This window comes from Archocentrus centrarchus, chromosome 19, assembly GCF_007364275.1.
Source record: "Archocentrus centrarchus isolate MPI-CPG fArcCen1 chromosome 19, fArcCen1, whole genome shotgun sequence".
Taxonomy (NCBI): domain Eukaryota; kingdom Metazoa; phylum Chordata; class Actinopteri; order Cichliformes; family Cichlidae; genus Archocentrus; species Archocentrus centrarchus.
The window spans coordinates 1,290,288-1,308,653 of record NC_044364.1 but is presented as its reverse complement, the minus strand read 5'-3'; the positions used below and the strand labels follow the sequence as shown (position 1 = coordinate 1,308,653).

The window sequence follows — 18,366 nt, the reverse complement described above, 5'->3', positions numbered from 1 at the left end:
TCTGGAAAAACCTCAGGGCATTTATTGTTAAACATCTAAATTAACTTGAATTTTTACAGTCAGTGGGACGTCAGTATAATCTGCATGTATAGATTATATAAGTCCATCATTAAATAAAAACTACTTAAAACTGCTCCCGAATGAGGGTTTAAAAGTTTTCGTTTCTTCTCAAATTATTTGATAATTTGAATTTCATATTTTTGTATAAAATCTCTGATTAAAAATGTAAGTGTTCAAAAACAGTCAAATAGTTGACATTAGTTTGTTATTTGTAGTTAACAGTGTGTTAATAGGTTAAAAACAGTTGAAGTATTTTATCATCTAACCTTTTTTTTGCAGCCCAGTTTAGTTGTTATTCATTCACTTCAGCATTCACTGAAAACGAGTGCACAGCAGTCAGTATACCCTCCATAAGCAGACAACTTTGAGCAGGGTAACTTCAAGGGTTTGTGAAGACTGGGACAGAATTACATGTGTAAATAGGCCTTTATGTTAACCACAGCGAACATTATAACGTTGCTGATTTGTAGTGTGTTTTTGCTCAGACACGTCTACAAGAAATCACGACAATGCATGCACGACTTAAAGTAGGCAAATACTGGAGATATGGTTACGGTCATTCAAAGTGTTCATTGGACCCAAACACAGGACAGAGACAGAGTAAAGGTTATTAATCCAGATCTTGAATCCAAACTGACCTTGTCCACAGGTAGGCACTCACAATGCCAACAAACCAGGTAACAAGTAGCCAACAGACATGGACCATAAAACAGGCAAAAAGGTTTTACATGATTTAGACAAGTAGGAACATGATGACACAAAAACACACATAGAAATGAGGAAATTATGAGGGATACTAACTGCACTGGAAAACACTGGAAAGCTTGACTGCAGTGTGAACGGGAGGAATGGGAGTACGAGCAGGGACAGGGATTAACTGATTGCATCCCAGATTCTTTCAGTGTTTTGCTCTTTAGTGTATCTTACGTTTCTGAATGGCTCTCGTGTGCAGGCGTGCCTGGTCCACACTACAGAGACCATTCGAGTCCGTTACTTCTTGGACCGCCTGATGGAGCACCGGAGGCCTGTCATGCTGGTTGGAAATGCTGGCACCGGGAAGTCTGTTCTGGTCGGGGAAAAACTGGGATCACTGGATGCAGAGAAATACATGGTCAAAAATGTCCCCTTTAACTACTACACCACATCTGCTATGCTTCAAGGTGGGAACCATGCATGTTATGATTTTATATCAGGCCTTAGACAAATGTGCTGTGCATCTGAATGATTGTAACATTGTAACTCATTCAAAAACATCCATCCATATTCACTTGGTTCCACACAGAAGCTGCAGAACCCAAAGCATGGCACTTCAATACTTAGTACCTGCATTGTTCATGTGACACAGCATATGTAGGAAACACATAACCACTGCTGTTTTTTTCTGTACAGTTACTCAGAAAATTTGATGTCAGTTTTCATAAAATTTGTGGAAAAGTGAGAATGGCATAGACATTTTATTTATTGGGCATAGCAATATTTCAGACAGGCTATAAAGTCTCAGATGCAGTTCTGCTGATCAGCTGATCTCGATGCCCAGAGCTGATATCTGAGCAGCTCCCCTTTTACACATCCAATAATCTATCTCATATACGGCACAGCATTAAACAGCCCACAGCTGCTGTGCACCTGCAAGCTGCTTTGCAGCCCACCCCACCTCATACTGTGTGAGTCGCTGCTGTTCTCCCCACCTCCAGCTTTGTATTTGCAAGGACGAGGAGGCCCCAGGACAGAGCTTTTCTGCCTAATGTAAATTACTGCAAATGTAAAAAACAATATTTTTTTTGTCTCTAGTGGTCCTGGTGTAACCTTCTGAGGTCTGAGTCATCATTAGTGATTGCCTAGGGTTAGAGTTAGAGTCAGGGTTAGGGTTGGGGTCATTACCAATGACAACATAGGTCTCAGAGGGTTGACGATGCATTTTAGCAAAAGAAGTACATACATACAAATTACCCATTAATCTAGCATGCATGTAGTTAGAAGTGTGGGGATGTAAATGTAGGGCAATGCTGCTCATCTGGAGTCTTTATTTTCTGTATTGAAACATCTCAGACCGCTTTATTACCTTAACCCTGTGTCCAAAGCTTTATTGCTTTGCTTCAGTTCAGTTCAGTTCACTTTTATTTATACAGCACCAAATCACAACAACAGTCACATCAACATGCTTTATAGCCTAAGTTAAAGACCCTACAATAATACAGAGAAAACCCAACAGTCTAAACGACCCCCTATGAGCAGCACTTGGTGACAGTGGGAAGGAAAAACTCCCTTTAACAGGAAAAAACCTCCAGCAGAACCAGGCTCAGGGAGGGGGGGTCATCTGCTGAGGGGGGGGCTGAGAGGAGAGAGCCAGAGATTAATAATAACTAATGATTAAATACAGAGTGGAGTATAAACAGAGTGAAAAGAGGTGAATGAAAAGAAACACTCAGTGCATTATGGGAACCCCCCCAGCAGCCTATAGCAGCATAACTAAGGGAGGGTTCAGGGTCACCTGATCCAGCCCTAACTATAAGCTTGATCATAAAGGAAAGTTTTGAATATTTAACACAAAGATATGTCTAACTCCTTCATACATGTTGCAGCTTGTTTGAAATGAATGATTTTTCTCTTATTTCCTTTTAATGTAACTGACATTGAGACTGTAAACATTAGAACTACTCTAAGAGCAAAAAGAGAGTCATAAAAAACTGCTTTTTGTGTAGCTGCACAATTTTTTTCTCATGTTAGGCATCACTGGCCTGTGCGTCGACCACAACTCCCTGATGCAAAGCTGCTCCATAAATACGGTTTTTCAGTTACAGTCTTCTCACTGCTGCTTTTCTCCTTTCTGCTGACTACTCCTTCATTCATCTACTGCACAGCTGTGTTAGAAAAACCCCTTGAGAAGAAAGCAGGGCGCAACTACGGACCCCCGGGCAGCAGAAGACTGATCTACTTCATAGACGACATGAATATGCCTGAGGTGGATGCATATGGCACAGTTCAACCTCACACACTCATACGCCAACACATGGACTACAGCCACTGGTAAGGCACTGCCATTTACCATCTTGCTGTGCAGTATATCCACATGCATGAGGACGAATATGCATGTACTATCTGAAGGAGGAACATTATGCTTAGGTTGTGGCTTTAGAGGTGATTTTATTAAAAAAAGCTACATCAGCACCACTTTAATTGCTCAAATGATGGACATTTTTGACAATTTCTCCCAGTATTAACATATAAAAGGATCATTCGGATAATAGAGTGCCAACAGCTGATGGGTGTAATACATTAATAATTCAGAGGAACAGCTTTCCTCTGAAAACACCTTCCTTTTAGTATTCACAGAGATCCCTGCCTTAGTATCAATATGCTACAACTTTTATGAGTGTCAAAAGTCAAATGTGGGGAGCAGGCTTGTGTGATTTCCCTTAAAAGGATTTTGTTGCTCATCTCTCTATGAAATTGAGAGGAAGAAGGATGCTGCTGAGCCACGCTAGCTTAAGTGGGAGCCGAGGCATCCATATCGGCAAAAGTGTGAAGGAAGGTGTGTGTGTGTGTGTGTGTGTCAGAGACAGGGCATACATGGGAGTTTTTCAAAATGCAAAACTGTTAAATAACGGTGTTTTTTCTGCGTGTGTGTGTTCGAGGTATGAACGTAATAAGCTGCTTCTGAAGGAAATACACAACGTTCAGTATGTGTCCTGCATGAACCCCACAGCCGGCAGCTTCACCATTAATCCACGGCTCCAGGTACACACACACAGATTCGGCCTCCCAGCACACTGTGTTATGCAACTCACTGCTGAGGTTACACGTGCACTACATCTCACACATGTTACAGTACCATCTTTTCTTTTTATGTGCTTTCTGAGATTAAATTTGGTAACATTATTTCCAAGACATGGATTTAGTCCTGTCCTAGACCATAACTTTTGTTCTCAGCAGAGACATCATTGACCTTTTCTAGTCTAGGACTAGGCTTAATCCATGTTTGGGAAAACAGCTCGATATGCTGCTCCATAGCCATTTATTTCTTCCTTTGTATTCTTATGTATTTTCCAAATTGTTTGTTTTTCTCTCTGTTAATTTGTACGTTCATTCATGCAGAGTTGATTAGATTTGGACAAAACTTTCAGGAAACGTTAACTCCACCATTTCTCAACATTATAATTCAGCATTTAGAAAATTAGAGTGGTTTGCCTGAGCGTGATGCCACATTCATTTCATGTTCATTTGTGTGGCTGTGTGTTATCACATACACAACTAATCTGATGTAGTAAAATAGAAACAGAGGGCTCAGACTGCAGGAGGCTGCTGGGTCAGAGGTAAAAAGTTTCTGTACATATATGTTATTAGGAACTGAACAGGTCAGCAGGGTCAGGACTGATTACTCTGTGTGTGATATTAGCAGTCAGTACTGGTTCACAGACACATCATAAGGACACGTATGATATTTGTAATATACAATGTAGAAAAAGATGCTTTGGATAATTTAAAAACCAGGCCATCGCATAATTATTAAAATATGTAAAACATATGTTTACATGTCAGGATATAAAGCTGTAACATAAACTTGGCACAAAAAGTAAGATAAGTTGTGTTTGGGTGATTATTTCTGTGTTGTAACGATGCTTCTTGGCAGTAAATCTCATACCTTTGGAAAGCCTGTTTGTTACCACCTAAATGAACCACATTTGTGATGAAAATGCATTTATGGGTTGTGCTCCTGAAAAACTCGCCAGATCTTCTCTGCCAATGCCAAACAGTTTATTGTGCTGTTGACTCTGTTTAATGTTGTTTATTGGATTGGATGATTGAAGTCTGAAGAAAGAAGGCGTGTTATTACAATTTAACTATTTATTTGTTTAACAAACAGGGGCCTCGGTAGCGTGTTGTTGTATTTTATGATATAAAATATAATAAAAAAAACAGGTTTGGTGAAAGCAAAGTCAGAGCAGCAGTAAAGCTGTGGGAGGATCCAGTCCAATGTGCTGTGATGACTAATCATATGTGAACATTGGGAACATCCACTAGTAACTGAAACAAATAAAAGGTTAAGAGGAGGTTGCAGACATAGTTTATTGATATTGCCTTTCAAATAATAACATTTTAACCCCTGATTTAAATGAAGTAACAGATTTGTCCCAGTATATCACTGGGTCTCTGACCTCCCAGTTGGTCTAAGCACCAGAAAAAGGTCTTCAACGTGCAACTCTCGTCACTTTGCAACCATCTTAAAAACACCTACAGGCCCTTTGTTTTTTGGGTATTTCTTGAATTTTATTTTTTAAATATCAGAGGTCACTGGGACTAATAACTATATGTATAGAATCAAGAGTTAATGAAATGCTTAAAAGAGTTGCTGATTTTGCTCCAAGATACGATGTTAGAAAAGCTTTTTCCACTGGAAGTTATCCTGCTGCCACTGTCTGTGTTGGAGGATTCTCAGCACTGAGTGTCTCTCTGATAATGCCTCTGACAGCAGTTTGTTTTTAAAACTGAAGCTGTAGTATTTTTCCTGTCTTTATACGTATAAATAAAGCTATGAATGTCATCAAAACATCAAAAGATATGCTATCTCAAGTCACCTTACATGGACCATGATGGAGAGAAGGTCTGTGCAGGAGACCTGGTGGAAGGGAAGCAAGACCAGGAGCATTGGAGGTGGAGTCAAACTGTTCTACTATGGTATAAATGGGAAAAGAAATGGAGGAGGAGAATCTTGAAGGAAGAGAATGTGAACAGTGTTGAGGAGAGTGTCAGACAGGATCATGTGTTTGAAGCTGGAAATCGCAGGCGTCATGTTGAATGTTGTCAGTGTGTATGCTCTGCAAGGTGGATGTCAGTTAAAAGAGAAGGAGCTCTGGTGTAGGTTGGTTAAAGTGGTAGAGAGGGTCCTCAGGGGGGAGAGAGTGGTGATTGGAGCAGGAGTGATGAGGAGGTGTTAGGGGGAGGAGGTGGAAGGTAGGGAAGAGTTACCAGATGACTAGAATAGTACAGCTGATGTGAGGAAACCTCACCAAGAAGGTGTTTGGTGTATCCGGACAGAGGACAATGACACTTGGTGGTGGAATGAGGAAGTCCAGGAAATATTCAAAGGAAGAACCATCAACACAAGTCCAGCTGTCATAGGGTGAGAGGCAGGGTACACCTGTACAGGTCTCCAGCCTGTCACAGGGCTAACACAGAGAGACAGACAACCATTCACACCTGTGGGCAATTTAGAATCACCAGTGAACCTACCCCCACTAACTGCATGTCTTTGGACTGTGGGAGGGAACCCACGCAGACACGGGGAGAACATGCAGACTCCACACAGAGGCCCAGGCCGAGGTGGATTCGAACCCTGACCACCACGCCACCGTGCTGCCCTGGATTTCACTTAATAAGTGAAATTATCATTTTGTTTACTCTGGTTATGTTTGTCTGATATTAAACTTTGATGATCTGAAACATGTAAATATGACATATAAAAAAAAAAACAGAAATCAGGAAAGGGGCAAATACTTTATCACAGCACGTCGGTGGACTAATTTGCTTTATCTCATGGTGGAAAATGAGAACCAACAGTCTTAAAGAACATTTTAGTTCCTTAAATCAAAGTTCTGGTATGTAAAGTTCTGAATCCTTTGGGTGGAAATCGGTCTAAATACAGATTATTTCCAGCTTTTCTCTCTGCAGTTAGATGAAAGATGACTTTGATTTAAAGACACCGACTCTGACTAACCTGAAGTCACACACTGTGCACACCCAAACATTCACCCTGTCATATTTAAATCCTAAAGTCACCCTTTGCTGAGTGACAGCCTGGCTTCACAACGTGACTCTTGTTTTAATTCTCGAAGCCGACCGACTTCATAATTAGTTGCAAACATGTTGACTGTTGCCCTGTTTGTGTTTCGTCTCCCTCTGTAGCGCCACTTCTCAGTTTTTGCCCTGTCGTTTCCCGGCGCCGAGGCCCTGAGCACCATCTACACCTCCATCCTGTCTCAGCACCTGAGAGGAGAGGGTTTCAGCACCGCCCTGGAGAAGAGCTGCCCCCCGCTGGTGCAGTTAGCCCTGGCCCTGCACCAGCGCGTCTCCTCCACCTTCCTCCCCACTGCAGTCAAGTTCCACTACATCTTCAACCTGCGGGACCTCTCCAACATTTTCCAGGTGACGCATGGAGAGCACATACACCAGAAGGATTTATGCATGCAGAAGTTCGTTGAGAGAGATGACCTCAGGCTAATCTTATCACAGCGAAATGCAAGAAGTTGCCTCCGTAAAGTTCGGAGCTTTTTTCCTCATCACTCCTTTTAACTTTCTGTTTCTGCAGCTCTGCTTCCCATGCGGGCAGAGCCAGGCTTCTATCACTAATTTCTCATCTAAATGATTATTGATTTAAGAGCTGAGTCTGAAAGCCAGAAATAAGTCTGAAATAAGTGTAACAGAAAATAGAATGGATTTGCACTTCCACGGGTGTTAGTGATGATTTAATGTATTTAAATGAATATAATATCAGAGCGCCAAGGCTGTCAGGGGAGAAGCTTTTGGGGCAATATTTCTGTCAGAATCCTCCACGGTTTCACGGAGGGCAGGCTCTCATTTAACACCCTCCGTTGTATAATTAATGCTTTAAGCCACTCAACTATAGGAACTTCATTTTTCATAATTCTATCTAGGAGTTTACAGAGGACCCAACAGTTCTTACTGTGCTGCACTATGTAGAGAATACCAAGGTGTGAAACTGTGCAGATTTAGATTCATCTTTTTACTGTAGCTGCACTAATTATTTTTTTTTCTATATAAGCTGAAAGTTTGGTCCAAAATCCAGAGTTTGGAAATGCAAAACTCTCAAACAAAGGCAAAATCTGTTGTGCCAAAAAAAATGGCAGCAGAGATGAAAACAGACAATCAAAAAAACAACAGAGTCCAAAAACACCATTAGCAACAGCTTAAAAGCAGAGCAATCATCTGCCTGTGCTCTGCCAACCATGCTGTGTGGTTCAGAGGGCCTGGTTCATGACGGACTTCAACCGCCAGCTTTCACAGCCTCAGAAGAACTGCAGACATCTTTAAAGTGCAGGGATGCAGCAAGAGAGTCTGTAAGTGTACAAAAGCATGCAAAAAAGAGCAGTTACAGTTATTTACAATATTTTGTTGTTTCATTTCTAAGTGTCACGGAGCTGCAGTGGTGAGCACTGTCACCTCACAATAACAAAGTTCCCGGTTTGAACCTGCTGACCACCTGGCCCTTTTATTTGTGGAGTTTATACTCTGGTTTTCTCCCACAGTCCAAAAACCTGCATGTTATGTGATTTTAAATGAGCTGTAGGTGTGAATGGTTGTCTTTTGCCCTGTGGCAGCCGGGGCAGGCTCCAGCACCCCTGTGAACTGGATAACGTGGGACGTGGGAGCTTCTTTGGTCGTGTCACCAGTAGCACGAATAGCAAAGCCATCTCTACGCTGCACATGGGGGGGGGGGGGTCAGAAAGGGCAGCTGGAGAACAGTGGTGGTGGACTGTAGAGATACAGCTACACTAGTACCGCGGTTATTACAGGTCATCCTGTGGGGACGCAGGAATGTTGGTGCTACATTTAACAGCTGTCGAGATATTTCACTCAAAACATCAAAGTTTCCACTTTGCCAGCAAATTATCTCCACACTTCCTGAACAGATCGGTACAAAAATATTTTACCAAACAGGAAAATGAACCAAACTTTTTGTATGTCATGGCCGTAACATTAGCATTTGTGGTTTTGAAGGAATTACTTGTTATACCTAACTATCCCTAAATGTACTTAGTTAAGTAGTTAAGTAGTTAACCCCCAGAGGTCTAAGTACCCTAGCTACACTAACCTAACCACAGCCCATGTTTTAAAGAAAAAAAAAAGTGTTTATTAAAAAAAGCTTAAAGTAGTTATTGATATGTGTGAAGCTGCAGCCACACTGAAAGTGATTCACAGCGACGTGGCAAACGGAGACCATCAGAAGTCGATGACATTCAGTAACTTCAAGCAATTACAGGCAAAACAAACTCTTTTTTTTTTTGAGACTTGAGAGAACAATATTATAACAATATTATAGGGTTCGGGTTACTTGTTATACTTAAAGATGTCTTAAACTGGGTTTATGGAAAGAATGAAAGGAGAGAGCCAGAGAAAGATGTTTAAACCCTCACACAGTGTCAGTGTTCAGCCATCAGGAGGGGAGATTCAGGCTGCAGATCTTCAGATGAAGCACTCTGAGATATTCGCTGCAGGTTTGAGCCTTCTGCACTTTAAGATTAAAGCCTACTTATCATCCGTCCCACTGCACACACCCTGACCACCTAAAGACTTACCTTCCAAGTCCTGGATCACACACATCACTGCCTTCAAAAAGCAGGGAATTAAACTGCACCACAACACTTTGAAGCTAGTGTCTGAATAAGCTATTCTGCCTGTTTCATCAAAATCTTTGTTTTTTTGTTTTTTGAATTGGTCTGCACAGCGAGATTGGACACCCAATAACCACAAAGAGGAAACAAAGTCAAATCTGTCTCCTCTCCCCATCCTGAGAGGAAATGCAAAGAAAGCCAGAAAGGGGACTCCTGGAGCTCATTTGAAGTTTTTCTTCCTTACTTATTTAGCTCTCAGCGCGGAGACCTGAGGACAGCTGGGTAGAGGTGAGAAACCTCTTAGCTCACAGCTCTGCCTCAGCAGTAATTTCCCGCCTCTGTGCTTTTGTACCTTCAGAAGTGGGGACGTATTTGGCATGACAGCACAAACGCTTCCTCTCATTTCAACCATGAGGCCTAAATGGTCGTCACTCTGTGGTTACTGGCTTGATGTTTCAGATGTTTGCCTCAGCTGAAATAGTTGGGGGGGCTTTTTTGTGACAGATTTTTTATTTTTTTCCTTTTCTTCCAAACTTGGAGATGCAGCCAAAGGAAACTGTCTCATTATAATCAGCACTAATGAGGCAGAAAGCCGAGCTCAGAAGCTCTGTGGGAGCCTGCAGTGGTCTGTGTAAAGGTGCTTTTGAATGTGACAGAAGAAGTGGGTCCAGAAAAGAGTCAAGGCTGCATCTTGAGAAGACTGTTGTTGTTATTTACTTGCAAACTTCTGAGGTTAGTGAATAGTTAATAGGAGCTAATGGCCACATTTTCCTCAGTACTTTCTAAACTTTACCTCCGTCTGTTTGCCAACTTTTTTAAGGATCTCTCCTTAAAGTTGGCAAACAGACAGAGAGTAGACACTTTGTCTCTATAAATCTTTCAGCTTGATCATTCCACCCTGTGGATGTTAAATTAAACATACTATAAGTGAAGTACAGTAGCCAAATTAAACTAATAGGGCTAGACAAACAGTTTGGCATCCAACTGGGAGCATTGTCAAAGAGCTCTGTTTGCCAGTGTTCATCCTCTGCCATGACCAGCAGGCATAACTGTGGGCCTGTCTTCTCCACGTCAGCCTAAATGAGCTCCTTGAAGCTCGAGAGGCGAGGGAGGAGATGGGGGGGTGGGGGATGGACGTGGAGTGAAAGAGGAGGACAGACGAGGGAGAGAACGAGAATACATGACGGTGCAGAGAGACCGAAGCCAAACTGTACTGACTGCACAATATGTCTGCATGATGTTCTGTAGATAGTCAGCTGGGTGCATTTGTTAGCGGGGGAAGCATTGTTTGGGGCTCGGAGCAGCTGTCAGGCTACGAGGAAAGCGAGCTTGCTGCAGACGGAACGACAGACAGATACACGCCGGCACCCAGAACGCTTTAATCCCTCTCCTCTGAGCCGAACAAAGCAATGAAAGATCAGGGACACAGAGGATGAGATGCTCTGCCAAAGTCAGCTGGATGGAAGAAAAACAAAGTTCTGTCTTTTCTCAGTTTGCTCGGGTGATACTGCTAACACTAAGGCTGTGATTATTACTGTTATATAGAGTTAGGTGCCATATGGTGTGTTGTTTTGCTCAAGCACACTTGTACACAGTGAACGCAGGGAGTCGTGATTGATACCATTAAACAAAGAAATGAAGGAGAAAGAGCTGGATCTGTTAGAAGTCAAAAATATGGCATCACTCACATTCCTGTGGAAAACTTATTAACTTTTGTAGATCCAGAGTGGTGTCCATTACTTAGGCTCAGTTTGCATCTTCAGAACACTTATCCACACCCAGAGCGTACCTCCCATCTGCACAATTACACAGTGGATTTAGCAGCCAGTCGTCTCATTGAGCGGGCTGAGATATGGAGGCAGATCAGACTCAGCTGGCTTTACCCCCGGAGATGATTCTGTTGATTAGAATAAGTTCTGGGGCTGGAAACACACAGCATCTGCTTGCCTCTGCCTCTGCCTCCTGGGTAACAGTGTGCAGAGGGGAGCAAGCGGTGCCTGGGTGCCTCTCCAGCCTGTTCTCGTCCTGTACGGCACCTGTTATGTGATGCACGGAGACTGTGACGAGATCCGCCCGACTTCATCGTCGGTGTCCCCGTGGGAAAGCCGTCACATCATACTGGCCTCCTCTAGAGATGCATTAATCATCAATCATCCAGTAAACACTCGTCTGCTCATTATGATGTTTTTGTTTTAATTCAGAGTATGAAACAAACACAAAAACACATTTATGTTCAAACATGCTGTTTTATAGATGCAGTATTGTTGAGTGTGATTACTGCTTCTGGCCAATCTGAGGTGATGAGTCTCGATGATATCCAGAGTTCAGCCCTCACACCACCACAGGCTTAATATTTTTAGTTGTCTTAATAACAGATTGTTGCAGTACCTGTTCTGCTCATTTCTATTTCCTCAATGTTTCTATTCTTGGACCCAGCGTAGCTTTGCATGATTCACTGTTATAATGGGCCGCCGTGCAGCCCCTCAGTTTATCACCTCTGAAACAAGCTGCTTAAGCGTTCTCCCTTTAAGCTAACTTTCTTGTGATTAGATTCCCCTCTTTAACAGAAGACTTGAGTAGGCAGGTAGGGCTTCGTACTCGCAGCCAGAGCAAGAGACTTGCAATGGCACACAAGTCAGAGGCAGTAATTATAGTTCAGTTAGTACCACTATGGTTGAAAAAGTACCGACATTTTATTATACAGTTAATGTCTGTTTGGGAGCCTTCCTCTGTTCCTTGAGATGTGCTTGTATAGAAACCTGACAGTGGAGACAGTAGAAGCAGTCCAGTGATGTAACACATATAAAACTGATGGAGTCAGATATGGTGTGATATTAAATTAGTGCATATAAAAAGTAATAATAAATTACTGCATAATCATGTAGTCTAACAGCAGATTAATTAAAATATCGGTTAGAATATAAAATGTGTGTTTAAATAAACACTGTTTGGAAACACAACAGTCACATGAGTCATTCCCTGATTTGTTTTCCGAACTCTTTCATCTCCACATGCAGCAATACCTGTGAGACTACATGCTGAAAGAAAAGTGATACCATATTTTTTAGTTTTATCTGTCACACCTACTAACAGCTTGTCCACTCGATATCCATTGATTTGCCTGCAGTGACTGTGCTGTAATTCCCTCTTTGTTGTGGAATAAATGGAATGAAAATCCAAACCTTCATGCCTCCTTTCTCTGCTCAGGGCGTTCTCTTTTGTACCAGCGAGTGTCTGAAAGCCCCCGTAGACCTCCTAAAAATCTACCTGCACGAGTCCCACCGGGTCTACAGAGACAAGCTGGTGGAGGAGCAGGACTTCCAGCTTTTTGATAAGCTGCAGGCAGACACTGTAAAGAAGTTCTATGAGGTAAGAGTTTTACAAAGTTCAGCAGAGGAAGACGAGAGAGGGGGGATGGAGGATGGGGGGAGGGAGGGAGGGGGAGAAATCATTAGGTTGCCTACTCTGTGTCTGGACCCGGACTTCAGTGGCCAACACAGCGAGGAGAGGAGAAAAGGGAATGTTGGGGGAGCATATTAATCAGTGTGGTATGGGGGTCTGGCTGTCAGGTCTGTGCTGTCAGCCTGGCAAATTGGAAAACATTTTAATGGTTTTCTGTCCACTGCTCCCTCACTGCACTCCCCGGCTCTATCACATGCACACTAGTCATCCCACAATGAAGGACCTGACAAGTGTATGTGTACACACACACATAAGGAGAAGGGAGAGAATAACTCTGCTCATGTATAGCATTCACAGCTTGCAGCTAAGGTAAACTTTTTGTCCCTGCACCACAGAGCAATATGTAGCATGTTTCACTGCTGCTTTTTTTTTTTTTAACATGCAAACAAGAAAATGTTTAGAGAGTTTTGTAGTGTCAGAAAGTACACTCGATATTTCACTGGAACCTAATAAATATGTGAACTTGCAAAAAAAAAGAAGAAGAAAACTTCATTCATCACACCTTCTGCAGCGATTTGTTTTCAGAAGAAACCAGAGACATGCAGACTCTCTCCAGTGAAATGTTCGGGGCTAACACTTGCCAGGGTGAAAATGAACTGGGTCACCCTCTGCGCAGCTGTGATATTCAGCTGTGTCCCTGTCCAGTCTGTTTAAGCTTTAACCGTAATGTTATGCTGACAGCGGCAGTGTGTGGGTCTGTATGTTTACCGCTGAAATGCGTGTGTGTGCCTTCTGAGGACATGGAGGAGACTCTGGAGCAGACCAGAGAGATGAACCTGTACTGCCACTTCGCCCGTGGGCTGGGGGAGGCCAGGTACATGGCTGTAGAGTCCTGGAGCAGCCTCAGTAAAACTCTGCTGGAGGTGCTGGAAAGCTACAATGAGGTCAACGCCACCCTAAACCTCGTGCTGTTTGAGGATGCCATGGCTCACATGTGAGTAGAAGTCTGAACCCCCGGGGAGGGGGAGTACAGATGGAGTAAAGAAAAAATATCTTGTCAGTTTCTTTATGGTCTATCAAGGAAATCAGCTGGCTTCCCAGATATTTTAGGATTAGCAGTTCCATTTTAGAGACTGTCAAACATAGAAGTGTGGAAATCTGGAAAAACAAAATCAAATAGCATTTATCATGACTGTTTAATGCAGAGGAGATGTTCAGTCTGAAAATGTGTTTTGGCTGTAATATTCAGAAAAACTTGATCTCAGTGATTTTCTGTCAACAAATACCACAAAAAGCCGAACACACCAGATTTAAAATCACACTCGGATCATGGTCAGCATTTTGTGTTCCCAGAAATACCCCAAACTGTCTGCACCGACATGTAGCCTAATAATTCTTTATCTCAGACAGAATAAAAATGGTTCCTATATCACCTTGTTAAGGAAACAAGCCTGAACTGAGTGAAACTTTACTGCTTTCCAGCCAAGTATACCAACCACACACAATTAAAGTAAGAAGTGCATTTGTCATCATTGACGAGGTTGTAGTGGGCAAATTAGCACAATTACACTTTACTGGTTTTCGGGGGATATGCAACAACATGTGTGAACAACAATACTGGTGCAATATTGAATGACCTCTAAAAATATTGAACTGCTGTGGACAGGTTTCTAGTAAAGCAGGTGGTGACTGGTTGGAGACTGTGTGCGAGTGCTTTCTGAAACAAGTTCTGCCTGCTTACTCGATCCTCTCATTACTTTGCAAAGGTCAGCCCTTTTATCTATTTAATATCTGACAGTCAGCGCAGACTTTTTCTAAAACGTGATCATGTGGCAGACAGATCCAGCAGCAGTTTCTCATCATTTAATAATGAAAATAAAGCCACATGTGCTCACTTACACTGACATTTATGGCTTTAGTTGCTGTAAATGTTTAACTGTGATATAATGTCTGTGCTTTGCATGTGAAATGTGGATATTCACTGGAACTGTAAGCGTAGGGCTGACACGCTCACATCAGGTTGGACGCTCTGATTGGATCGTAGGTGGTAGCTGAAAGTAGATGAAATTAGTCCAAGTATGATTGTTCAAAGGATGGAAATTCTCAGTTAAACCCTGCAGGAAGTAGAGTCAGCAGTTTGTGTACCATCGCTGAAAACAGCTGAGTTCACATTTAAAAAGTAAGAGCTGTAAGCAGTCAAACTTTCACCTGAATATGAAAAAAGCCACTTGATGATTGAACCATGGAAACAACTGCCAAAGCAGTGAGAGCAGCTAAACTGAAAGCAATAAAAAAGCATTTGAGCTGCTAATTGAGGAGTAAGAGATTCATTCATGTTCAGATTGAAGCACTTAGCTGTGTTTAAACCGTCAAAGCACCGAAATCTTCTTACCTGCCAGAAAAGTCAGGTGTGAAAACAGCTGCAGTGTGAAGTCTGCCCAGGACTGATGCTGACAGCAGTTGAAGTGACAAAGATAAAAAATATATTTGAGTCGAAATGTTCGATGAAGTCGTACTGTTTGTGAATAAGAGCTTAAAGCAGTTAACTGTTAGCCAAAATGTCCAAAGTGCCAGTCGACACAGTGAAATAAAAGCGTCTAAAACACAGTTTGAAGTGTAAAAAAGCTCTGTTGAAATGTCAGCTGAGTTCACTTAAAGCACAAGATGTTTCTGAGATTTTCTAATGTTGATGAGTCAGCAGTGAAAACTGCTGACTCATAAGGAGAATTGTAAGAACAGAAAGCAGCTGAACTTTGATTTCCTGAATAAAAGATGAAATTTACCAGGCCGACTGCTGGTGAATTCCTTTTGGCACACATGTAGCAACAAAAATGATAATGAAATGATTTCATTAACAAGAGGAGCACTCATCGTTTTTATTGAAGGGCTAAAGACTCTCAGGAGCACGGTACAGTTGGGTGTAATGTTTGATCCATTTCACTGTGGTCCATCTCAGTGTAACAGTTCGGAGTGGATGTGGTGACAGTCAGTATTAGAACAGAGAGAGCAAAACAGAAACCTGCTTCTTTTTTTTTTTCTTCCATCTCTTGCTGTTTGTTGTATGAGTCAGGCATTTTTATCCGGCTCTCCCTCCCTTACCTTTTGTCTCACCCTTCCATTCATTCCTCCCTCACATCTCTCCCTCCCCTGGCTATCTGCTCCTCCACACGAAGCTGCCGGATAAACCGAATCCTGGAGTCTCCACGGGGTAATGTGCTGCTGGTCGGAGTGGGCGGCAGCGGCAAGCAGAGTTTGACCCGGCTGGCTGCCTTCATCTCCAATCTGGAGGTCTTCCAGATCACCTTGAGGAAAGGCTACAGTATCACCGACCTGAAGGTTTGAACAGGATTCATGAAAAACATGTTTCATAGAAAGTCTAACAAAGCTTCTTATGTGCACAACACCTCTTCCAGACATGATCCTTACAGTATATAAACTCAGAGGTCTCAGGCATGTATCAGGCTGCTAAATAACAAATCTGCCAGTATGTGTGCCGCTTTTCCCACTCCAACTCTCTCTCCCTGTTTTCCAGAGTGACCTGGCATCCCTCTACATCAAAGCTGGCGTGAAGAATATTGGCACCGTGTTCCTGATGACTGATGCCCAAGTGGCAGACGAGAAGTTCCTCGTTCTGGTCAACGATCTGTTGGCATCGGGTAACAGCAGGTTTCACTAATTACTGCATGTCATGTTTAGCAAGAGAGAAATGCTTTTGTTTGGCCGCAGCGACACATCACTGTGGTGCCACTCTGAGCAGCATTACTCATCTGCTACCAACACATCACAGTGAAGAACTGCCGGGCAGGCTGACACTCACAGCCAGATTTATACGTGACATTTTAATAATATAATGAATGGAAATGATTAATATAAAGTCACTGCAAAGAGATCTGTGCTAATGTTAGCTGCAGTATTTTAATGAGTATCACTTTAAATAGTAGGATATTTAAGGCATATGCCAACAGATGTAAATACATTATTTAGTGAAACACTGCTGCCCGCCTGAAAAGAACAGAGAACAACTACACAGTTAGAATGTTGCTGGATGTGCATTATGACACAATATTTACACAATATTGAGATTTAATTTTTAAATATTAGTTATCAATATATGGTTATCGTGACTCCCTTTATTTGGTATTCTTTGGTTCATGGCAGCGTGAAGCTGCAGTGTGTAAAACCTATGGTAAGGACACAGTAAGTGCACACAGCCCTTTCTGCCCCTCGTGGCAGAGAGAAAATGGATTATGTGTAGCTGCAGACGCAGTAAACCAGGTGGTGAGGTAACACAGACACTTTTGGACAAAATTACAGCAAAATACAGCAGCCTGAAATAGAGTTAATGTGTTAAACAGCACATTTTATCTGGAACATTTCAGGATTGGTGAAGTGTCACTGCTCACCTGCTAAGGTTGAACTGTTCAGGAATCTAAGGAATCCTGCAGCCAGTGAATCATTTTTATCTTGGAGGTGGGAGAGTGTGTTCTCAGTATGTATCTAACTGGCCACTTCTCCTTGGTGTTGAATACTAGTGGGTGTCACTGTTTGTGTGAACTTGGAATAAGTGGAAAAATGTGGGAAAGCATAATTAAATTTTCAGCTGTGACAGCTGTAATAATGGGAGAGTGTGATGTGATGAAGCCATCAGCAGCCAGTAAACATGCGTGAGTCCTACCCTGTCAGAAACACGCCCTGCGTGTTGTAGGTTGTCACAGTCCCTCAGGATTTTCCCTTTCATCTGCTCTCAGCTGGTTACTTAATAACGATCTCTTCAAAGCAGCAGTAATGGGAACGGAGATGATTCACCATTATCTCTGTTGTCACTTGTATAGCTCACATACAGTAGCTAAAGTGGCTGCCGTTTGGTATTGAAGTTAACTCCACATTTAAGCCATTGTGTAGCAAGAAGATTCAACAACACAACACTCAGAAATCAAGAGGGAGGTTTACTGTGGATCTGTTCTTTTGATATCATTTCCACTGCAGTGTTCTTCTGCCTGAAGGGAAGGGCACCTGGTGATAGGCTTGCTGAGCATCATTTCAGCTAACCTTTCAGAATATGATTGGCGTTATTAGGGACTGGGAAGTTGTAGTCGTCTGAAGCACGTCTTTGATCCTCATAAAAAAGCATTGTTACCGGCTCTCGTTGCCAAATAAAAACAAGCTAAAATGAGCAAACGGAAACTAATTGGACACAAAGAGCACTTAAGCCAAGGCATCAGAGCATGTATCACTTTTTTAAGTACTTTATACATTGCTATATGCATCCCGTGCTCTGCTCATCTTCGCTCCTGTGAGGCTGACTTAAAGCAGCGCTCTGCATTAGCATAAGTCCTCTGTTTGAACTCCTGCTGCCACCACCTCCATTAACACACCTTGATTCGATATAAGAGTGCTGTTGCTCAGTGTCAGCTCAGATCCTAACAAGATAAGAAACTTCTTCAGAGTTCTTGCGTAAGTTTAGCCCGTACACACACACACACACACACAATCAGTGCTGCCTGCACACTTGGTGGTCTCCTGAGAGTAGTGTGAATTATTTTATTCATTTCAG

General features: G+C 42.4%; 1 protein-coding gene across 3 annotated transcripts in view; it reads left to right on the top strand.

The window, feature by feature from the left end:
• The window catches only part of dnah9 (dynein, axonemal, heavy chain 9), a 173,357-nt gene that overhangs the window by 77,817 nt on the left and 77,174 nt on the right, over positions 1-18,366 (top strand). For all 3 annotated transcript variants that reach the window (XM_030754457.1, XM_030754458.1, XM_030754456.1), the window contains 8 exons: positions 1,013-1,220; positions 2,922-3,087; positions 3,696-3,798; positions 6,964-7,203; positions 12,618-12,779; positions 13,610-13,806; positions 15,986-16,148; positions 16,345-16,468. In XM_030754457.1, the coding sequence (XP_030610317.1) occupies positions 1,013-1,220; positions 2,922-3,087; positions 3,696-3,798; positions 6,964-7,203; positions 12,618-12,779; positions 13,610-13,806; positions 15,986-16,148; positions 16,345-16,468 (1,363 nt within the window). The remainder of the gene's footprint in view (positions 1-1,012; positions 1,221-2,921; positions 3,088-3,695; positions 3,799-6,963; positions 7,204-12,617; positions 12,780-13,609; positions 13,807-15,985; positions 16,149-16,344; positions 16,469-18,366) is intronic.